Genomic DNA, 21,878 nt, shown 5'->3' with positions numbered 1-21,878 from the left:
AAAGCCTCAGTTTTTATTAGGCAGGAACTTGATGAGTATATACAGAAGTTAATGAATACTATGAGTACAGAAAAAAATGCATGCATTAAAAATCAGATCTAACATTTCTCAGACGTAGCTAAATACATGAAGTATGAGGCAAATCAGTTTTTTGCTGATTGGCAGAATGCTATGTAAAGTTTTGAAGGCCGCTAGAACACCTATGAATGGAAGTGACAGCTTCAGCCCCATACCTGACACTTTCTACAGAGAAGGTGACTGTTAAGAACGTGTGGAATCCATTTTACATCCTATTTGAAAATAGCCATTTCATGGGAGTGAGCAAGTTGCATAGACTAGTAGAATAAGAAAGCTAAAGAGATAAAGAGGTGGCTATAGAACATACACAGTGTTGTCGTCTTTCCTTTTCTGTACCTCTTTTTTGATACATTATGGAGAAAGTCAACAGATGTCTGAAGTATCTGCTGCCAATGAAGTTGTAGCTTTACTACAAATGAACCATGAATTAACAAGATGTGCCTTCCGACTTTGGTAACCAACACCACTAGCTTCTTTGTTCTTTAACTTAGAAATAAAACATTGTCGCTTCTTTAACTGGGATTAAGCAATTATTAAACAAGTGAACTGAGATATATCCTCATAACTCTTGTTAAATGCTCAAAGCAAAGTTATGTATCTAAAAGTGGCACATGTTCAAAATTAAAACTGCACTAACCGTGCAAACCTAAAAACAGTGACACCAATGTAAGCCCACAGATTTCAATGGGCTTAGACTGCAGTAACCCGGTTTAGGATTGCACTGTAAATCTGCTAAAACAGTGACACCAATCTAAGCCCACAGATTTCAATGGACTTAGACTGCAGTAACTCTGTTTAGGATTGCACTGTAAATCTGCTGTACTAACGAACTGTCAGGTCAAAAGGCAGGTCTGTATTTTTTCATACAGTCTAAATAAAGAAAAATTCCATGGAAAAGGCAGTTCTGTATTTTTCCTCACTGGTTGCTGAACTTTACAGAGGTGATGAAGCTCTATGAGAAGACACAGCAATGAACAGAATCATGAATATATGACCGTGCCCCTGGTGTCCCATTCACATGAACACACAAAAAGCTCCCTTATATTGCATTAGACTGTTGGTCCATCAGGGTCAATATTGTTCACAGAGAGCTGCAGTGGCTATACAGGATCTCAGGCAGAGATCTTCCAGGTCACCAACCGGCAGCTTGGTTTAATGAGAGATGCCAGAGATTGAAAAGATGTGTCAAAAAGATATGTGCTGTCTGAGGCTCTTTCAGCACTCTGGACGTTTAGGCATTTCTCCTGCAAGATTTTTTTGATGGGTACTCTGAGTACATTTTTTACTAGAGCTCTTTCCAAACTGTGAGCATTTTTTATGGTTTCACCCCTGTATGGGTTTTTTCATGGCCAATAAGGCTGGACTTCTTCAAGAAACTCTTTCCACATTCTGAGCATGCATACAGTTTCTCGCCTGTGTGGATTCTTTGATGGTTTGCAAGGTTGCCCTTTTGACTGAAGCACTTCCCACAGTCTGGGCATTTATATGGTTTCTCCCCTGTGTGGGTTCTTTGATGGGAAGAAAGGCTTCCACTCTCATTGAAGGCTTTTCCACACTCCTGGCATATATATGGTTTCACCTCTGTATGGGTTTTTTCATGGCCAATAAGGCTGGACTTTTTTGAGAAACTCTTTCCACATTCTGAGCATGCATACAGCTTCTCGCCTGTGTGGATTCTTTGATGGTTCGCAAGGTTGCCCTTCTGACTGAAGCACTTTCCACAGTCTGGGCATTTATATGGTTTCTCCCCTGTGTGGGTTCTTTGATGAGAAATTAGGATCTTCTTCCTACTGAAGCTCCTTCTGCACTCTAAGCATTCATATGGTTTTTCCCCTGTGTGGATTCTTTGATGGCAAGTGAGGCTCGAACGGATAGTAAAGCTCTTTCCACATTCTAAACACTTAAACGGTTTCTCCCCTGTGTGGGTGCCTTGATGGGTAGTAAGCTGGCCCTTGTGAATGAACCTAATGCCACACTCTAAACATTTATACCGTTTCTCTCCAGTGTGGATTCTTTGATGGGCACTAAGCTGAGAGCTCTTCCTGAAGTTCCTTCCACACTCTGAGCATTCGTAAGGTTTTTCTCCGGTGTGAATTCTTTGATGGCAAGTAAGGCTTGAGGTCTGACTGAAACATTTTCCACACTCTGAGCATTCAAATGGTTTCTCCCCTGTGTGGGTTCTTTGATGTGAAATAAGACTTGAGCTTTTGTTGAAGTTCATTCCACAGTCTGAGCACTGAAATGGTTTCTCCCCTGCCCGGACTTTTTGATGGGAAGTTATACTTGTTCTGTGACTGATGCTCTTTTCCCCAGGATGAATTCTTTGATGACTAGTAAAGCTGGAATGGTCACTGAATCTCTTTCCACATTCTGGACATATATACAGATTCTCCCCTTTATGGGTTTCTTGATGGGAAACAAAGCTTGAATGGTCACTGAAGCTCTTTCCACATTCTGAGCATATATACAGGTTCTCCCCTGTGTGGGTTTCTTGATGGGAAGTAAAGTTTGAAAAGTCACTAAAGCTCTTTCCACAGTCCGAGCATATATACAGATTCTCCCTTTTATGGGTTTCTTGATGGGACGTAAAGTTTGAAAGATCACTAAAGCTCTTTCCACAGTCCGAGCATATATACAGATTCTCCCCTTTTCGAGTTTTTTGATGGGATATAAGGGTTGTTTTCTGACTGAAGTTTTTCCGATACTCAGACCCTTTCACCACATTTTCCTGGTTATGCATTCTTGGATGAGAACAAAGGCTTGAGTTCCCAGTTAAGATGTTGGCACACTGATGGAAAGCAATTTTGTTTCCTTCTTTCTTCACGGACTGGAATTTCCTATAAATCGGTGCTTTCAGACTCAACACATTTCTCCCTCCACTTTGATAATGGTTCTGCTCCGCTTTTCTGCTCTTCTCCTCTCCTCTCGCACTCTTGCCCTGTATGAACAAATAAAGGAAACTTGAGCCTCGAGGCACGATACCCTGCAGCTGTGGACAAGTTTACATCGGGACCACAAAGCGTAGCATCCAGACAAGAATAAAAGAACATGAAAGACACTGCAGACTTGGACAACCTGAAAAATCAGCAGTGGCTGAACATAGCCTAACTCAAACAGGGCACAGTATCTTATTCCAGGACACCAAAATACTGGACAACACTTCCAACTACTTTGTCAGACTGCACAGAGAAGCCATTGAAATTCACGAGCATAAGCAAAACTTCAACAGGAAAGAAGAAACCTTAAGAATGAACAGAGCATGGTTTCCAGTTCTGAAAAACACCAGGCTAACAAAACACTCTATACCCGACAATAGCCCTGCAGAGAAGATTAGCACATCAAGTACCAATCCATATGCAAAAGAACCTCCTCAGGATACAGTGAAGCCTCCCGCCATTAGCATTCCACACCCTGGGAAACTCTTACAGGATGACTCAGCTCAACCCCACCCCTCCTGAGTAGATATAAATGACCTGCGAACATCTTTCCCACACTGTGACACTGAGAGATCTCTGTCTTTTGGTGCTACACCTCTGAAGATGCCAGCTGCTGGCGAAACGTCAGGAACTACAATGCCAAGACCATGGCAATACAGCCCAGAAAACCCACAACAACCATCGTTCTCCGTCCGTGAAAGCCTTCGACAATACAGGGAGTGTAATGATTCCAAGTAAATGTGTGCATGTGTCTTTAAATGCTTGGTGTGAGATAGGTGAAGAGTGGGGGGTGAAAGAGAGGGATGAGTGAGTGAGATGATTGGGTGATGACTGAGACGGTGGGCGGAGTGAATGCAGTTTGAGACTGAGAGTAGAGAGGAAGGTTTTTCAGTCAAGAAGAAAGCAGGCTGGCTGTGTGCTGCCTGAATATGTTGAAGTGTTTATGAGAGAAATATAACCTGTGTGGAACCTGAACTGAGCATGTTTGTGAAAGAGAGGCCAGCTGTGTGCTGCCTGAGCAGGTTTAATATTTCTGTGAATAAGAGAAAGAGAGGCCAGCTGTGTGCTGCCTGAGGAGTTTTCTGTGAGAAAAATATAGAGCCTAGAGAAAGAGGCTAACTGCGTGTGAAGCCTTACAAGAGATCTGTGTGAATGAGTTTAAATGAAGTAACATAAAGAACTAAGAACTACTTTTATGAAACCAATACGCTTCTTGAAAAATAAACATTTATCTTGTTTTGTTATATCCCAGAGTAGATGTCAGTGTAATATCCCATTCCTATCCTCAGGGCCACATAGAACCACGAAGAAGCCTGACGCTTAGGAACGTTACCAAAGGCAAAACTTAATTAAAACATATTGGAATTTAATATTCCTGGTGGCAGCTAACTACCCAGAGGGTGTAAGGGGAAGATTAAAAGAAAAATCTACCCCCCAAAAGTAAAGGTCATAACAGGGAGCCATACCAAGAGAGAGGAGATTCGTGCAATTCTCCGTCATGACTTGCTTGTGCAACGGCCTGTGGCCCAGACCCAGAAAACCTGCTCCTCTCTAGTCAAACAGACACCACCAGACCCAGAAAGAAACATTTTCTTCTCATAGATATCAACACAAAGTTATCAGCCTGGGTCAGCCACTTTGACAGAAAGGGAAAAGAGAAGATTCCTGGCCCAGGAGTGCGGACAGAGAATAGCGGCCCCAGCGGTGTCTCTGAGGCTTTCTTCCCTACCTGATCTGGTCCCTCAGAGACTGCTTCCAATCCACCAGTAAGGTCAAAGGTCCAGAAACACCTGACAACAGGAATTTTACCCAACAGGCGGGCAAGTCGTCACTCTTTCATGCGGTCCCCCAGAAGCGCAACTGCAGCCTAGGATCGGGTGGTGCCTTCTCTGCTTTGTGGAAATCAGTGGCCACTTCTGACATCCCCTGAAACAGGAGACAAGAAAGGGGAGAGGAATTAGGAAAGGAAGAGAAAAATTCTGGGAAGGGATGAAGAAAGCGGTATCTCTTGGCCAATTTTCTGAAATGCTGAATAATTAGGAAGGGAGGATATTTAGCATATTCTCATAGTCTGTTCTTTAGAGTGCTCAGGATGAAATCAGGAGGTGCGTTTTTAGCTAAGGCAGGAGAAGGTTGAAGTATCACACTCCCTCGTGCATGAATTTGCCTACCAATATCCATGGTCATGGCCACCCATCCATCCTAAAGTAACAAATCCCTGTCAATTATGTCTTGAGCAAAGAAGGTCTTTTCCTCCCAGATCTCCTTCCCATCAATTGCAGTAATATGGAAGAGGGAGAAAATGGTGGATCCACCTCCATGCACAATTCAACGTCCTCTTTATTGTCTTTACAGCTTCTTCATGGTCAGGCTATTTCAATGACTCTCCTCTTTTCAACTGAGGCCTTTCTCGGAGGCCCTCATCTGTAAGGCTCTACTTTCCAAATGAAGAAGCAGGGCCTTTACGGCTGTGGCACCTTGGGCCACAAATTTCCCCTCCCTGCCAATTTGACACTTTTATACTTCTGAGCATCATGTCAAAACAGAGATATTGTTGAGATTGGTTTTAAAAGGTCAGCCATTAATACATCCAAATAGTTCATCATCTTCTATCCATATTTTAGCATTCTACCCAAATTATTCTTGATTTTCAGTGTTACAAGATTATACCTATCTATGATGCTGATCCTATTTGGATTGTATTAGACTGTTTCTGTCCAAATAATATTCTTGCTTATTTACTATTTACTACAAAATCTGACTTCAGCTTTTATCTGTTCAGATGGCTAAATCTTAGATTCAAGTATTGGCTATATTCACAGGCGTTTTGGGCAGAAAACTAGGGCATAATTCTTAATTCCATATATATGTTAATTCTACCATTGTATGTACTTAGGCATAAAATGTAATGTCCACATTGTTATGTAAGTATTATTATGATTAAAATCAAATATGTTTGTTTTCCTATAGATTTATATCCATCCCTGTCAAATGTTAGAAAAACCAAGGTTTCTTTTTATTTCGCTGGCTCAGGAACTTTGACATTTCTCACACAGGCAAAGATATTTGAAACAAAAGGCAAATGAGAGTTTTTGGTCCCTGGGGCATCCTTTCCCACTTCGTTAAAACTCCGTATTTTGTCACGGTGGACCTCTTTGCTCTGGGCTTTGCCATCCTGAATCATTTGTTGCCCTCTCCAGCCTGCGTCCACATCATTTACAGATACATCAAAGGCCTCCTGTCCTGAAAGAGATCCCAGGACTGGGGGACCACCTACTCCCCTCCTCCTTTGGGGGGGAAATGCCTCTATTCCCCTCCTCCCATTCCTGATCTCCACGCAGAGAGAACCTGCTGGGGGTCTGCCCCTAAGAATACCCAACCACTGTCTGTCTCTGCCTTTCCTTCACCCACACTCCTCTCTCCCCAAAAGGGCCATCCAGACTCCATCTCCTCTTTCCCACCCAACCTGCAAGTCCAACATGCCTGGAAGGGCTGGATCTCGCCCCGCTCCCTCCTCCGAGCCATGCGCAGAGAGGAGAGGGAAGGAGGCGGGCCGGGCGGAGCGCCCCCGAGGACCGGCCGTGGGGCGGCTCTCCTTCCCTCCCTCCCTCCCTCTCCGGGATCGGGTCCCGCCTGCCACCCACCTTCCCGGCCCGCTCCGGGGTCGCTCTCCACGCACCCGGCAGGGAGGAGACGCCGCACCTCCGCGCGTGGGAAAAACAAAGGCCACTTTCCCACGGCGGGGCGGGCCAAACGGCAGCCGGCAGTGACGTCCATCGCCCCTTCTTCCTGCCTCTCTAGCATTCCGGCTCGCTCCCCTTAACCCTTCCTGCGCACTTGCCCCAAGAAAAGCTTTGTACAGCGCCGTGCAAGCTTCCACGTTCTCCAGAGCTCTTCATCAGGATGGACGTTAGGAAAAACATTAAGAAATGCTGTAGAAAAGCCCTTTTTTGCACGGAAGGGGGGAAATCAGGCACGGAGGGCTTTGCATCCCCTCCCGAGGTTCTACTCTTTTATCCCGGGGCGGAACGAGGCCTGAAGGGAGCGTTGCCAATTACCAGGCGGAGGCCTGGAAGTCTCCTGCAATCACAACTGATTTCCCTTATACAAAGATCGGTTCCCCTGGAGAAAAGGGCTCGTTTGGAGGGTGGCCTCTGCAGCATTGTACCCGTGAGGTCCCTCTCCAAACCGCGCCCTCTCCTGGCTCCCCCACAAATCTCCAGACCAAGTTGGCAACTTGGTCGAGGGTTGCCCTCCTGCACGTGGGGCCTGGCGCTCTCCCAGAACAACCGCTGGTCTCGAACCCTTCCCTCCCTGGTCTCCTTTTTGGGCAACCCCGCCCACTCACCCCTTCTCTCAGACAGGGTATCATGTGGGACCAGCTATGCCCAACAGGAGCAGCCGCACCTCCTTCGCTCTGCCTTACATTCAACTCTCTTCTCTCTTGGGATGCAGCGCCTGGGTGCTGCTGCTTGGCATAAACCCACAGAAAACGTGGGTCCGTTCTCATGTGCCTACTTATGAGGTAAAGGCAAAGGTAGTCCCCTGTACAAGCACCAAGTTATTACTGACCCATGGGGGGACGTCGCATCACGACGTTTATTTGGCAGACTTTCTATGGGGTGGTTTGCCATTGCCTTCCACGGTCATCTACACTTTACCCCCAGGAAACTGGGTACTCATTTTACCGACCTCGGAAGGGATGGAAGGCTGAGTTAACCTTCAGCTGGCTACCAGAACCCAGCTTCTGCCAGGATCAAACTCCGGTGCATTGTTTTATTTGTAATACTTTTAAAACCTAAGTAAACATAGTTCAGCTAAAACTGTTTCTACAGTGTGCCTATGTGGTAAAGGAAATTGTGTGGAAATTATACATTAAGTAAAATGATACTTTAAAATGTTAAAGTCTTTTGAAACAATAATTTGCAGTCCTTTCCCTCCTGTTTTGTTTACAGAGCATCACAGGACTGCTTTTCTCAATGAGAGGAGCTGGCTGCTGGATTAATTATGATGTTAGAAATTGGAGATTGTTAATTGACCAACTAATTAACTATTAAGGTGAAGGTCAGCAGATGCAAGAAATATTTGCTCCCAATGAAGTTTCCTTTAACACTGCTGAGAGCCAGTTTGGTGTAGCGGTTGAGAGCGACGGGACTCTAATCTGGAGAACGAGGTTTGATTCCCCGCTCCTCCACTTGAAGTCAGATGGGTGACCTTGGGTCAGTCACAGCTTCTCAGAGCTCTCTCAGCCCCACCTACCTCACAGGGTGATTGTTGTGGAGATAATAATAACATACTTTGTAAACCACTCTGAGTAGGTGTTGACCTGAAGAGCGGTATATAAATCAAATGTTGTCGTTATTACAAAGGAAGCAACCATGAATTAACAAGACATGCCTTCTGAGATTCAGGTATCCGACAAACACCATCTTCTTTTTTCTGTAGCTTACAAACAAAGCATTATCACTTCTTTTAACCCAGATTATTATTTTCCACAACAAACAAAATAAATATTTCTAACTTTAACACAATTGTCCTTTAAATAAAATATCCCCCAAAGTGTTTATAAAGATAAACAAGTGAACTGAGAAATAGCTTCATAATTCTTGTTAAATTCTCAAAGCAAAGTTATATATCTGAAAGTGGAATGTATTCAAAATTAAAATGACACTAACCATGCAAACCTAAAAACAGTGATACCAATCTAAGCTCATGGACTTCAATGGACTTAGACTGCAATAACTCTGTTTAGGATTGCACTGCAAATCTGTTGTACTAATGAACTGTCAGGTCAAAAGGCAGGCCTGTATTTTTTCTCACCAGGCTGAACTTTTCAGAGGTGATGAAGCTCTAAGAGAATACACAGCAACAAATACAATCACGAATATATGACAGCGCCCCTGGTCTTCCATTCACATGAACACACATGAAGACACCGGTCTTGTCCACACAGACCTGCAGTTGCTCTACTGGGTCTCAGGCAGAGGTCTTTCAGGTTGCCTATTTCCCGTTCCATTTAACAAGCAATGCTAGAGATTCAACCTGAGACTTTCTGCATCAAAGATATGTCAAAAGACGTGTGCTGTTTGAACCCTCTGGATGTGTTAACCATTTCTCACGCCTGTATCATTTGTTTTGATGGATATTTTGAGTCCATTAGAGCTCTTTCCAGGCTGTGAGCATTTTTATGGTTTCACCCCTGTATGGGTTTTTTCATGGCGAATAAGGATGGGCTTCTTCCGGAAACTCTTTCCACACTCTGAGCAGGCATACAGTTTCTCACCTGTGTGGATTCTTTGATGGTTTGCAACGTGGCACTTTTGACTGAAGCACTTCCCACAGTCTGGGCATTTATATGGTTTCTCCCCTGTGTGGGTTCTTTGATGGGAAGAAAGCCTTCCACTCTCATTGAAGGCTTTTCCACACTCCGAGCATATATATGGTTTCACCTCTGTATGGGTTTTTTCATGGCCAATAAGGCTGGACTTCTTCAGGAAACTCTTCCCACATTCTGAGCAGGCATACAGTTTCTCGCCTGTATGGATTCTTTGATGGTTCACAAGGTTGCCCTTCTGATTGAAGCGCTTTCCACAGTCTGAGCATTTATATGGTTTCTCCCCTGTGTGGCTTGTTTGATGGACAAGGAGGACCTTCTTCTTGCTGAAGCATTTCCCACATTCTAAACATTCATACGGTTTTTCCCCCGTGTGGATTATTTGGTGGCAATTAAGATTCGAACGGATAGTAAAGCTCTTCCCACATTCTAAGCACTTATACGGTTTCTCCCCCGTGTGGGTGCCTTCATGGGTAGTAAGCTGGCCCTTGTGAATGAACCTCATTCCACACTCTAAACATTTATACCGTTTCTCTCCAGTGTGGATTCTTTGATGGACAGTAAGCTGATACCTCTTCCTGAAGTTGTTTCCACACTCTGAGCATTCGTATGGTTTTTCTCCGGTGTGGATTCTTTGATGGCAAGTAAGGCTTGAATTCTGACTGAAACACCTTCCACACACTGAGCATTCAAACGGTTTCTCCCCTGTGTGGGTTCTTTGATGCAAAATAAGATTTGTGCTTCTGTTGAAGGTCATTCCACATTCTAAGCACTGAAATGGTTTCTCCCCAGCCTGGACTCTTTGATGGGAAATGGTTCTGTGACTGATGCTCATTTCCCCAGGATGGATGCTTTGATGACTAGTAAAGCTGGAATGGTCACTGAATCTCTTTCCACATTCTGGACATATATACAGATTCTCCCCTTTATGGGTTTCTCGATGGGAAGTAAAGTTTGAAAGGTCACTAAAGCTCTCTCCACAGTCCGAGCATACATACAGGTTTTCCCCCTTGTGGGTTTTTTGATGTGATGTAAGGGTTGTTTTCTGACTGAAGTTTTTCCGATACTCGGACCCTTTCACCACATTTTCCTGGTTATGCATTCTTGGCTGTGAGCTAAGGCTTGATTTCCCGGTTAAGATTTTGGCACACTGATGGAAACTAATTTTGTTTCCTTCTTTCTTCACGGACTGGAATTGCCTATAAATCAGTGCCTTCAGACTCAACACATTTCTCCCTCCACTCTGATATTGGTTCTGCTCCGCTTTTCTGCTCTTCTCCTCTCCTCTCACACTCTTGCCCTGTACGAACAAATAAAGGAAACTTGAGCCTCGAGGCACGGGAGAAAGAGAGTTGATGTCTACTGTGAAAAGCTGAGGGGGAAACACAAAGCGAGAAGGCAGATTCCGCCTTAACTCTCTTTTCATTGTTATTAAATGAGATGCCTCTGCATGGTGAGTTTGGAGCAAAGGACTGATGTTAGTGTGACCAGGTTGCATTCATTGGCAGAGGAAAACACACTCATTAAAATATGAAGAAGACTTAGAGCGAGAAAGACCCTTGGTCAGTCACGATCAGGACTGGTGATGGCTCTATCAGCTCTCGGCAAAGGTCTTTCGCAACACCTCCTACCTGATCCTGTTAACTGCTGAGGACTGAATGGGGGGGGGGGCTTCATCATACAAACCAGATGATCTGCCACTGAACCACAGCCCCCCCCCCCAGCTCCAGCCCACAGGGAAGATCTCTCTTGGACTACCTCAAATTCCTCAAAAGGTGGGATATAGATTTTTATTTTATAAAAATAAAAATATTTTTGTAACTGTAAATAAATGAAACACGGTTATAGCATGCATTCAGACAAGCTGACAAGAGCACCAGTTCCTGCTTCTCGTATCGGTCAGCAAAAGGCAAAGAGGGAACCATACCAAGAGAGAGGAGATTCCTGCAATTCTCCATCATGACTTGCTTGTGCAACGGCCTGTGGCCCAGACCCAAAAAACCTGCTCCTCTCTAGTGAAACAGACACCACCAGACCCGGAAAGAAACATTTTCTTCTCACAGATATCAACACAAAGTTTTTTCACAGTATCAGCCTGGGTCAGCCACTTTGACAGAAAGGGAAAAGAGAGGATTCCTGGCCCAGGAGTGCGGACAGAGAATAGCGGCCCCAGCGGTGTCTCTGAGGCTTTCTTCCCTACCTGATCTGGTCCCTCAGAGACTGCTTCCAGGTCAAAGGTCCACAAGCACCTGCCAACAGGAATTTTACCCAACAGGCGGGCAAGTCGTCACTCTTTCATGCGGTCCCCCAGAAGCGCAACTGCAGCAGCCTCGGATTGGGTGGTGCCTTCTCTGCTTTGTGGAAATCAGCAGCCCCTTCTAACACAACAAGAAACGGGATTGGAATTAGGAAAGGAAGAGAAAATTTCTGGGAAGGCGTGGAGAAAGCAATACCTCTAGGCCAATTTTCTGAAATGCTGAATAATTAGGAAGGGAGGATATTTAGCATGTTCTTGTAGTCTGTTCTTTAGAGTGCTCAGGATGAAATCAGGAGGCGCGTTTTTAGCTAAGGCAGGAGAAGGTTGAAGTATCACACTCCCTCGTGTGTGAATCTGCCTACCAACCCCTTTTAAAGATATCCATGGTCATGGCCACCCATCCATCCATCCTAAGGTAACAAATCCCTGTCAATTACATATTGAGCAAAGAAGGTCTTTTCCTCCCAAATCTCCTTCCCATCAATTGCAATAATATGGAAGAGGGAGAAAATGGTGGATCCACCTCCATGCACAATTCAACGTCCTCTTTATTGTCTTTACAGCTTCTTCATGGTCAGGCTCTTTCAAAGACGGTCTCTTCTCTTTTCAACTGAGGCCTTTCCCAGAGGCCCTCATCTGTAAGGCTCTACTTTCCAAATGAAGAAGCAGGGCCTTTACAGCTGTGGCACCTTGGCCACAAATTTCTCCTCCCTGCCAATTTAACAGATTTTTATATTTCTGAGCATCACATTGAAAGAGAGATATTGTTGAGATTGATTTTAAAAGATCAACCATTAATACATCCAAATAGTTCATCATCTTCTGTCCATATTTTAGCATTCTACCCAAATTATTCATGATTTTCAGTGTTACAAGATTATATTTATCTATAATGCTGATCCTATTTGGATTGTATCAGACTGTTTCTGTCCAAATAATATTCTTGCTTATTTACTATTTACTACACAATCTGACTTCAGCTTTTATCTGTTCAGATGGCTAAATCTTAGATTCAAGTATTGGCTATATTCACAGGGGGGATTGGCAAAAAACTAGGGCATAATTCTTAATTCCATATATATGTAAATTCTACCATTGTATGTACTTAGGCATAAAATGCAATATTCATGTCGTTATGTAAGTATTAATGTGATTAAAAATCAAATATATTTGTTTTCCTATAGATTTATATCCATCCCTGCCAAATGTCAGAAAACCCTGTTATATCCATCCCTGCCTCTGGCTCAAACTTTCAGGAACTTTGACATTTCTCTAGCTGGCAAAAATATTGGCAGCCAAAAGGGAGATGAGAGTTTTTGGTCCCTGGGGCATCCTTTCCCACTTCTTTAAAACTCCCTTTTGTCCCCTTGGAGCTCTTTGCTCCATCCTGAATCATTTGATTTCCCTGCTGACTTGGATACCTGAGCACTTCATTTACAGAGGCACGAAGGGCCTAACACCGGAGGGGGGGGTGGGACACACCACCGATCCCTCCCTGCCCTCCCCGCCGGGGGGGGGGCTCTGCATCTTTTCCCACCCTCCGATTCCTGATCTCACCCCTGAAAGATCCTGCAGGGGGTCTGCCCCTAAAAACTTCCCCCCATCCAACCACTCTCTTTCCCTGCCTTTCCTCCCATGAAGACCCATCCCAGACTCTGCGCTCCGGAGCTGGATCTCTCCCTCCCCCGAGCCACGCGCAGAGAGGAGAGGAGAGAAGAGGGAAGGAGGCGGGCGGGGCGGAGCGCCCCCGAGGACCGGCGGTGGGGCGGCTCTCCTTCCCTCCCCGGCATCGGGTCCCGCCTGCCAACCACCTTCCCCGCCCGCTTCGGGGTCCTGTTCCACGCACCCGCCAGGGGGGAGCCGCTGCAACTCCGCGCGTGAGAAAAACAAAGGCCACTTTCCCACGCCACGGCGGGGCGGGCCAGGAAGCGACATTCCCCTCCTTCCCTGCCTCTCTAGCATTCCGCCTCGCTCCCCTTAACCCTTCCTGCGCACTCGCCCCAAGAGCACATCTTTGTATAGCGCCCTGCAAGCTTCCGAGTTCTCCAGAGCTCTTCATCAGGATGGAAGTTAGGAAAAACATTAAGAAATGCTGTAGAAAAGCCCTTTTTTCCACGGAAGGGGGAAAATCAGGCACGGAGGGCTTTGCATCCCCTCCCGTGGTTCTGCTCTTTTATCCCAGGGCGGAATGAAGGCCTGAAGGGAGCGTTGCCAATTACCAGGCGGGGCCTGGAAGTCTCCTGCAATTACAACTGATTTCCCTTCTACAAAGATCGGTTCCCCTGGAGAAAAGGGCTCCTATGGAGGGTGGTCTCTGTGGCATTATACCCCAGTGAGGGGTCCCTCTCCAAACCGTGCCCTCTCCAGGTTCCCCCACAAATCTCCAGGTTTTTCTTGACCAAGAGTTGGCAACTTGGTCGAGGGTTGCCCTCCTGCAGGTGGGGCGTGGTGCTCTCCCAGAACAACCGCCGGTCTCAAACCCTGCCCTCCCTGGTCTCCTTTTTGGGCAACCCCGCCCACTCACCCCTTCTCTCAGACAGGGTATGGTGTGGGACCAGCTATGCCCAACAGGAGCAGCCGCACCTCCTTCGCTCTGCCTTACATTCAACTCTCTTCTCTCTTGGGATGCAGCGCCTGGGTGCTGCTGCTTGGCATAAACGCACAGAAAACGTGGGTCCGTTCTCATGCGCCTACTTATGAGGTAAAGGCAAAGGTAGTCCCCTGTGCAAGCACCAAGTTATTACTGACCCATGGGGGGACGTTGCATCACGTTTTCTTAGCAGACTTTTTATGGGGTGGTTTGCCATTGCCTTCCCCGGTCATCTACACTTTACCCCCAGGAAACTGTGTATGCATTTTACCAACCTCGGAAGGGATGGAAGGCTGAGTCAACCTTGAGCTGGCTACCTGAACCCAGTTTCTGCCAGGATTTGTAAAACAGGATGCACCTGTTTTACAAATAAAACAGGTGCATTGTTTTATTTGTGATACTTTTGAAACCTAAGTAAACATAGTTCAGCTAAAACTGTTTCTACAGTGTTCCTATGTGGTAAAGGAAATTGTGTGGAAATTATACATTAAGTAAAATGCTATTTTAAAACGTTAAAGCCTTTTGAAGCAATAATTTGCAGTCCTTTCTCTCCTGTTTTGTTTACAGAGCATCACAGGATTGCTTCTCTCAATGAGAGGAGCTGGCTGCTGCGGAATATCAATCAAACTGGATATTTTAGGATTAATTATGTTAGAAATTGGAGATTGTTAATTGACCAACTAATTAACTATTAAGGTGAAGGTCAGCAGATGCAAGAAATATTTGCTCCCAATGAAGTTTCCTTTAACACTGCTGAGAGCCAGTTTGGTGTAGTGGTTGAGAGCGACGGGACTCTAATTTGGAGAACCTGGTTTGATTCCCCGCTCCTCCACTTGAAGCCAGATGGGTGACCTTGGGTCAGTCACAGCTTCTCAGAGCTCTCTCAGCCCCACCCACCTCGCAGGGTGATTGTTGTGGAGATAAAAACATACTTTGTAAACCACTCTGAGTGGGTGTTAAGTTGTCCTGAAGGGTGGTATAAAAATCAAATGTTGTTGTTATTATTATTACTACAAATGAACCAACCAAGAATTAACAAGATGTGCCTTCTGAGACTCAGGTATCTGTCGGACATGATCTTTGTTCCGTATCTTACAAATAAAGCATTATCTCTTCTTTTAACCCAGATTAAGTGATTATTTTCCATAACAAACAAAATAAATCTTTCTAACTTTAACACGATTGTCCTTTAAATAAAACCAATAGTCCTCAAAGTGTTTATAAAGATGAAACAAGAAGTGAACTGAGAGACAGCTTCATAATTCTTGTTAAACTCTCAAAGCAAAGTTATATATTTAAAAGTGGCACGTGTTCAAAATTAAAATGACACTAACCGTGTAAACCTAAAAACAGTGACACCAATCTAAGCTTATGAACTTCAATGGGCTTAGACTGCAGTAACACTGTTTAGGATTGCATTGTAAATCTGTTGTACTAATGAACTGTCAGGTCAAAAGGCAGGCCTGTATTTTTTCTCACCAGCTGCTGAACTTTTTGGAGGTGATGAGGCTCTAAGAGAATACACAGCAACAAATACAATCATGAATATATGACAGCGCCCCTGGTCTCCCATTGACATGAACACACACAAAAAGCTCCCTTAAATTGAATTAGGGATTCACCCCTGTATGGGTTTTTTCATGGCGAATAAGGCTGGGCTTCTTCCGGAAACTCTTTCCACACTCTGAGCAGGCATACAGTTTCTCGCCTGTGTGGATTCTTTGATGGTTTGCAAGGTGGCACGTTCGACTAAAGCACTTCCCACAGTCTGGGCATTTATATGGTTTCTCCCCTGTGTGGGTTCTTTGATGGGAAGAAAGCTTTCCACTCTCATTGAAGGCTTTTCCGCACTCCGGGCATATGTATGGTTTCACCTCTGTATGGGTTTTTTCATGGCCAATAAGGCTGGACTTCTTCCGGAAACTCTTCCCACATTCTGAGCAGGCATACAGTTTCTCACCTGTGTGGATTCTTTGATGATTCACAAGGTTGCCCTTCTGATTGAAGCGCTTTCCACAGTCTGAGCATTTATATGGTTTCTCCCCTGTGTGGGTTATTTGATGGGCAAGGAGGACCTTCTTCCGGCTGAAACATTTCCCACATTCTAAGCATTCGTACGGTTTTTCCCCTGTGTGGATTATTTGGTGGCAATTAAGGTTCGAACGGATAGTAAAGCTCTTCCCACATTCTAAGCACTTATACGGTTTCTCCCCCGTGTGGGTGCCTTGATGGGTAGTAAGTTGGCCCTTGTGAATGAACCTCATTCCACACTCTAAACATTTATATCGTTTCTCTCCAGTGTGGATTCTTTGATGGGCAGTAAGCTGACACCTCTTCCTGAAGTTGTTTCCACACTCTGAGCATTCGTACGGTTTTTCTCCGGTGTGGATTCTTTGATGGCACGTAAGGCTTGAATTCTGACTGAAACACCTTCCACACTCTGAGCACTCAAACGGTTTCTCCCCTGTGTGGATTCTTTGATGCGAAATAAGATTTGTGCTTCTGTTGAAGTTCATTCCACATTCTAAGCACTGAAATGGTTTCTCCCCAGCTTGGACTCTTTGATGGGAAATGGTTCTGTGACTGATGCTCTTTTCCCCAGGATGGATTCTTTGATGACTAGTAAAGCTGGAATGGTCACTGAATCTCTTTCCACATTCTGGACATATATACAGATTCTCCCCTTTATGGGTTTCTCGATGGGAAGTAAAGTTTGAAAGGTCACTAAAGCTCTCTCCACAGTCCGAGCATACATACAGGTTCTCCCCCTTGTGGGTTTTTTGATGCGATGTAAGGGTTGTTTTCTGACTGAAGCTTTTCCGATACTCGGACCCTTTCACCATATTTTCCTGGTTATGCATTCTTTGATGTGAGCTAAGACGTGATTTTCAGGTTAAGATTTTGGCACACTGATGGAAATTAAATTTGTTTCCTTCTTTCTTCACGGACTGGAATTTCCTATATATCAGTGCCTTCAGACTCAACACATTTCTCCCTCCACTCTGATATTGATTCTGCTCCACTTTTCTGCTCTTCTCCTCTCCTCTCGCACTCTTGCCCTGTATGAACAAAGAAAGGAAAATTAAACCTCCAGGCACAGTAGAAAGAGAGTTGATGTCTACTGTGAAAAGCTGAGGAGTAAACACAAAGTGAGGAGGCAGATTCCGCCTTAACTCTCTTTTCACTGTTATTAAATGACTAGCAACAAAGCCCATTGTGGGGAAAAATACAACGGGCTCTAGAAGGGGAGGGCGGATAAGACGGAATTCCCTCCTCCTGCGTCACTGATCCTGGCCGGTGATCTCAGTCACGTGAAGGGGGGTGGGCTTTGCTGCTGAGCGAGCCACTACTATGCGTGAATCTCTGGCTGTGATTTGTTGTGAGTCGCTTTCTCTGTAACTGCTTGGAAGAAGGGGAAGCCGGAAACGGGATTGTTATTTGCTAGCTAACCCTTTGCGATTACAATTTATTGTTTCCAACTCAATGATTGATATCAGCTTATACGGACCAGCGTGCTGGCCGTTTGTACGTTAATTTCATGTAACTTCTTCTTATAAGCGCTTCAGTTTCTGTGGCTTGTAAATGTACTTTTCATTGTAGAAGGTTGTTATACCTACACTTACCTTTGAATTAGCTATTAGTTTCACGCCATGAAAGTTGTCATTTGAATTTTCTGGTTGTAAGCAACAGCTTACTTACTGAGTTGAACTCAGTGGATTCTTGCTTCAGTTGGGTGGGCGGCGCCTCCTTCTCCTCCCATTTGGAGTAGGGGCTCGCGCTCTCCGCACTACTTAGGTTTTGCCAGTGTTTCCATTTAGAGTGTTATTCACTTTTATACAAGTTCTATTTATTATAATACAAAAATATTTTTGCACTTTGCTTTAAATGGTGTTTCTTTATTTGTGTTAGTTAGGTGGTCACGTTCTTTTTTCTAGTGTACATTTCCGTATAACTCCGTATAACTCACTAAAAACGTCAGCACAGTGTGCGACTGCCATAAAAAAAGCTAATGCTATGCTAGGGGTTATTAGGAAAGGGATTGAAAACAAATCAGCCGGTATCATAATGCCTCTGTATAAATCGATGGTGAGGCCTCATTTGGAGTACTGTGTACAGTTCTGGTCGCCACACCTTAAAAAAGATATCATAGCACTGGAAAAAGTACAGAGAAGGGCAACTAAAATGATTAAAGGGTTGGAACACTTTCCCTATGAGGAAAGATTGAGGCGCTTGGGGCTCTTTAGCCTGGAGAAAAGACGACTGAGGGGAGACATGATAGAGGTTTACAAGATAATGCACGGGTTAGAGAAGGTAGAGAAAGATGTGTTTTTCTCCCTTTCTCACAATACAAGAACTCGTGGGCACTCTATGAAATTATTGAGCAGTCGGGTTAGAACAGATAGAAGAAAATACTACTTTACACAAAGGGTGATAAACACATGGAATTCGTTGCCACAGGAGGTGGTGGCAGCTACAAGCATTGCCAGCTTCAAGAGGGGACTGGACAAATATATGGAGCAGAGGTCCATCAGTGGCTATTAGCCACAGGAGATAGATGGTATTCTCTTTGTGGGGAGGTGGTGCTCTGTTGTCTTGGTGCTGGAAGGAAGGCAGTGGGAGGGCTTCTGGTGTCCTGGCCTCACTGACAGTCCTTTAGATGGCACTGGATTTCTAGCCACTGTGTGTGACAGAATGTTGGACTGGATGGGCCACTGGCCTGATCCAACATGGCTTTGCTTATGTTCTTATGTTCTTATGTTCTCTTTTGGGTGTGTTCCCCTCCTAATAACAGCTGGTTTAAAGCGGGGGTGGGCATTGCCAGCTGCTCCGCTCCTAATACCAGCTAGGTGAAGACAGGGGGTGGGCACTGCCACGTGCTCCACTCCTAATACGAGCTTGGTTAAGGCATTGAACGGGAATTGCCACCTGCTCCACTCCTAATACTAGCTGGGTTAAGGCGGGGGTGAGCACTGCTACCTACTCTGTTCCTAATATTAGGTGGGTTAAGGTGGGGGTGAGTATTGCCACCTGTTCTGCTCCTAATACCAGCTGGGTGAAAGCAGGTGGCTGGTATTGCCACCTGTTACCCTCCTGATCCCAGCCTGGCCTTCCTGCCACGGCACATTTCCTGGAGGGACATGGTGCCTTGCCTGGGCTTCCCTCCGTGGCAGCGCCCTCTGGTGGTGCACCAGGGTATAAAGTGAGTTGTCTGAAACATGCCTACTCAGTTATATAGTAGGATATGCCTCTGCATGGTGAGTTTGGAGCAAAGGACTTGTGTTAGTGTGACCTGGTTGCATTCAGTGGCAGAGGAAAACACGCTCATTAAAATATGAAGAAGACTTAGAGCGAGTAAGACCTTGGTCCGTCACGATCAGGACTGTCTCCTCTGACTGGTGATAGCTCTATAAGCTCTCGGCAAAGGTCTTTCGCAACACCTCCTACCTGATCCTGTTAACTGCTGAGGATTAAATAGGGGGGTTTCGCCATACAAACCAGAAGTTCTGCCACTGAACCACAGCCCCTCCCCAGCTCCAGCCCACAGGGAAGATCTCTCTTGGACTACCTCAATTCCTCAAAAGAAAAGCCAAGAGGCATCCGCTGACAGCTAAGCCTGAAGACACCCAATGCAGCTTCAGCAAAGGGCTACCAGAGGAAGAATCTTGTCTCTGGGAAGAGACCCCACAACCCAGCCAGCTTGGAAGACGAGGACAGGAGTGGCCGAATTACAGCAACTGAGCTTACGTCCTGAAACGATTCACTGGCATTTCCAGACTGATTTTAAGTGTTATTGTTAGAGTGTTAAAGGCATTGCCCTGTCAGCTCCAGATGGATTAGTCACAATTCTGTTTTTAATTACTGCTTACATTTTAGATGGATTTTAGCTCTTGAATGATTCTGAGTTGGCTTTAATGGCCTTAAAACATGCTTTTATTGTGTATGTTTTAATTTTGGCCTTAGGAGCCCTCATGAAGGCAGAAAGGTGGGATATAGATTTTTACCCAATAGGCAAGCAAGTCGTCACACTTTCATGCAGTTCCCCAGAAGAGCAGCAGCAGCCTTGGATCAGGTGGTGCCTTCTTTGCTTTGTGGAAATCAGCGGCCCCTTCTGACAGCCCCTGAAACAGAAGACAAGAAAGGGGAGAGAAATTAGGAAAGGAAGAGAAAATTTCTGGGGTGGAGAAAGTGATATCTCTAGGCCAATTTTCTGAAATGTTGAATAATTAGGGAAGACGTTTAGCACGTTCTCGTAGTCTGTTCTTTTGAGTTCTCAGGATGAAATCAGGAGGCGCGTTTTTAGCTAAGGCAGAAGGTTGAAGTATCTACCAACCCCTTTTAAAGATATCCAAAGTCACGGCCATCCATCCTAAGATAACAAACCCCTGTCAATTATGTCTTGAGGAAAAAAGGTCTTTTCCTCCCAAATCACCTTCCCATCAATTGCAGTAATATGGAAGAGGGAGAAAATGGTGGATGCACCTCCATGCACAATTCAATGTCCTCTTTATTGCCTTTACAGCTTGTTCATGGTCAGGCTATTTCAATGACTGTCTTTTCTCCTTTCAACTGAAGCCCTTCTCAAAGGCCCTCATCTGTAAGGCATTACTTTCCAAATGAAGAAGCAATACATCCAAATAGTTCATCATCTTCTATCCATATTTTAGCATGCTACCTGAATTATTCATGATTGTCAGAGTTACAAGACTATATCCATTACTACAAAATCTGATTTCAGGTTTAATCTGTTCAGATGGCTAAATGTTGGGTATATTTAGGTGTTTTTGGCAGAAAACTAAGGTGTAATTCTTAATTCCATATAGATGTAATTTTACCATTTTATATACTTAGGCATAATAGTCATGTTGTTATGTAAGTATTAATGTGATTAAAATCAAATATTTGTTTTCCTATAAATTTATATCCATCCCTGCCAAATGTCAGAAAAATCTAGGGGTTTTTTTTTATGCCGCTGGCTCAAACTTTCAGGAACTTTGACATTTCTCTCGCTGGCAAAAATATTGGAAAGAAAAGGCAAATGAGAGTTTTTGGTCCCTGGGGCATCCTTTCCCACTTCTTTAAAACTCCCTTTTGTCCCCTTGGAGCTCTTTGCTCCATCCTGAATCATTTGATTTCCCTGCTGACTTGGATACCTGAGCACTTCATTTACAGAGGCACGAAGGGCCTAACACCGGAGGGGGGGGGGACGGGACACACCACCGATCCCTCCCTGCCCTCCCCGCCCGGGAGGGGGGGGGCTCTGCATCTTTTCCCACCCTCCGATTCCTGATCTCACCCCTGAAAGATCCTGCAGGGGGTCTGCCCCTAAAAACTTCCCCCCATCCAACCACTCTCTCTCCCTGCCTTTCCTCCCATGAAGACCCATCCCAGACTCCGCGCTCCGGAGCTGGATCTCTCCCTCCCCCGAGCCACGCGCAGAGAGGAGAGGAGAGGAGAGGAGAGGGAAGGAGGCGGGCGGGGCGGAGCGCCCCCGAGGACCGGCGGTGGGGCGGCTCTCCTTCCCTCCCTCCTTCCCTCCCCGGCATCGGGGCCCGCCTGCCACCTCCCTTCTCCGCCCGCCCGCCCGCCCCGGGGTCGCTCTCCTCGCACCCGGCAGGGAGGAGACGCCGCACCTCCGCGCGTGGGAAAAACGAAGGCCACTTTCCCACGGCGGGGCGGCCCAGG

At 45.3% G+C, this 21,878-nt stretch overlaps 2 protein-coding genes across 3 annotated transcripts; both read right to left on the bottom strand.

Annotated features, from left to right (window-relative positions):
• Window positions 1–829: 829 nt before the first annotated feature.
• LOC129327974 (zinc finger protein 850-like) lies at window positions 830–13,508 on the bottom strand. Its single transcript, XM_054976721.1, has 5 exons — window positions 13,452–13,508; window positions 11,549–11,726; window positions 9,212–10,648; window positions 4,744–4,839; window positions 830–3,016 (listed from the first exon to the last, which is right to left on the bottom strand). The coding sequence occupies exons 3-5, from the start codon at window positions 10,448–10,450 to the stop codon at window positions 1,394–1,396; spliced, it is 2,958 nt and encodes a 985-aa protein (XP_054832696.1). The 5' UTR covers window positions 10,451–10,648; window positions 11,549–11,726; window positions 13,452–13,508; the 3' UTR covers window positions 830–1,393.
• Window positions 13,509–15,485: 1,977 nt separating this feature from the next.
• Window positions 15,486–21,878, bottom strand: LOC129327270 (zinc finger protein 501-like). 2 transcript variants are annotated; one of them, XM_054975766.1, is made up of 3 exons: window positions 21,804–21,878; window positions 20,198–20,314; window positions 15,486–17,254 (listed from the first exon to the last, which is right to left on the bottom strand). In XM_054975766.1, exon 3 carries the CDS (start codon window positions 17,054–17,056, stop codon window positions 15,806–15,808), a length of 1,251 nt encoding a protein of 416 aa, XP_054831741.1. In that variant the 5' UTR covers window positions 17,057–17,254; window positions 20,198–20,314; window positions 21,804–21,878; the 3' UTR covers window positions 15,486–15,805. The 2 variants fall into 2 exon arrangements, with proteins under 2 accessions (XP_054831741.1, XP_054831742.1); XM_054975767.1 differs by having other exon boundaries at window positions 21,827–21,878.

Source organism: Eublepharis macularius, chromosome 4 (assembly GCF_028583425.1).
Source record: "Eublepharis macularius isolate TG4126 chromosome 4, MPM_Emac_v1.0, whole genome shotgun sequence".
In the NCBI taxonomy this organism is placed as follows: Eukaryota; Metazoa; Chordata; class Lepidosauria; order Squamata; family Eublepharidae; genus Eublepharis; species Eublepharis macularius.
Note: the sequence above shows the minus strand (reverse complement) of the source record. Positions and strands in the feature narration are given on the sequence as shown.

What these genes read in the sequence shown, in the direction of transcription:
- LOC129327974 (XM_054976721.1), bottom strand. Translation starts at nt 10,450, where the DNA reads ATGCATAACCAGGAAAATGTGGTGAAAGGGTCCGAGTATCGGAAAAAC. An exon ending in ATGAAAAAACCCATACAGGG is followed by an intron (nt 4,840 to 9,211) that starts GTGAAACCATAA and finishes AAAGAGTGACGA; the next exon opens with CTTGCCCGCCTGTTGGGTAA. An exon ending in TCTCTGAGGGACCAGATCAG is followed by an intron (nt 3,017 to 4,743) that starts GTAGGGAAGAAA and finishes TTGTTCATACAG; the next exon opens with GGCAAGAGTGCGAGAGGAGA.
- LOC129327270 (XM_054975766.1), bottom strand. Translation starts at nt 17,056, where the DNA reads ATGCATAACCAGGAAAATATGGTGAAAGGGTCCGAGTATCGGAAAAGC.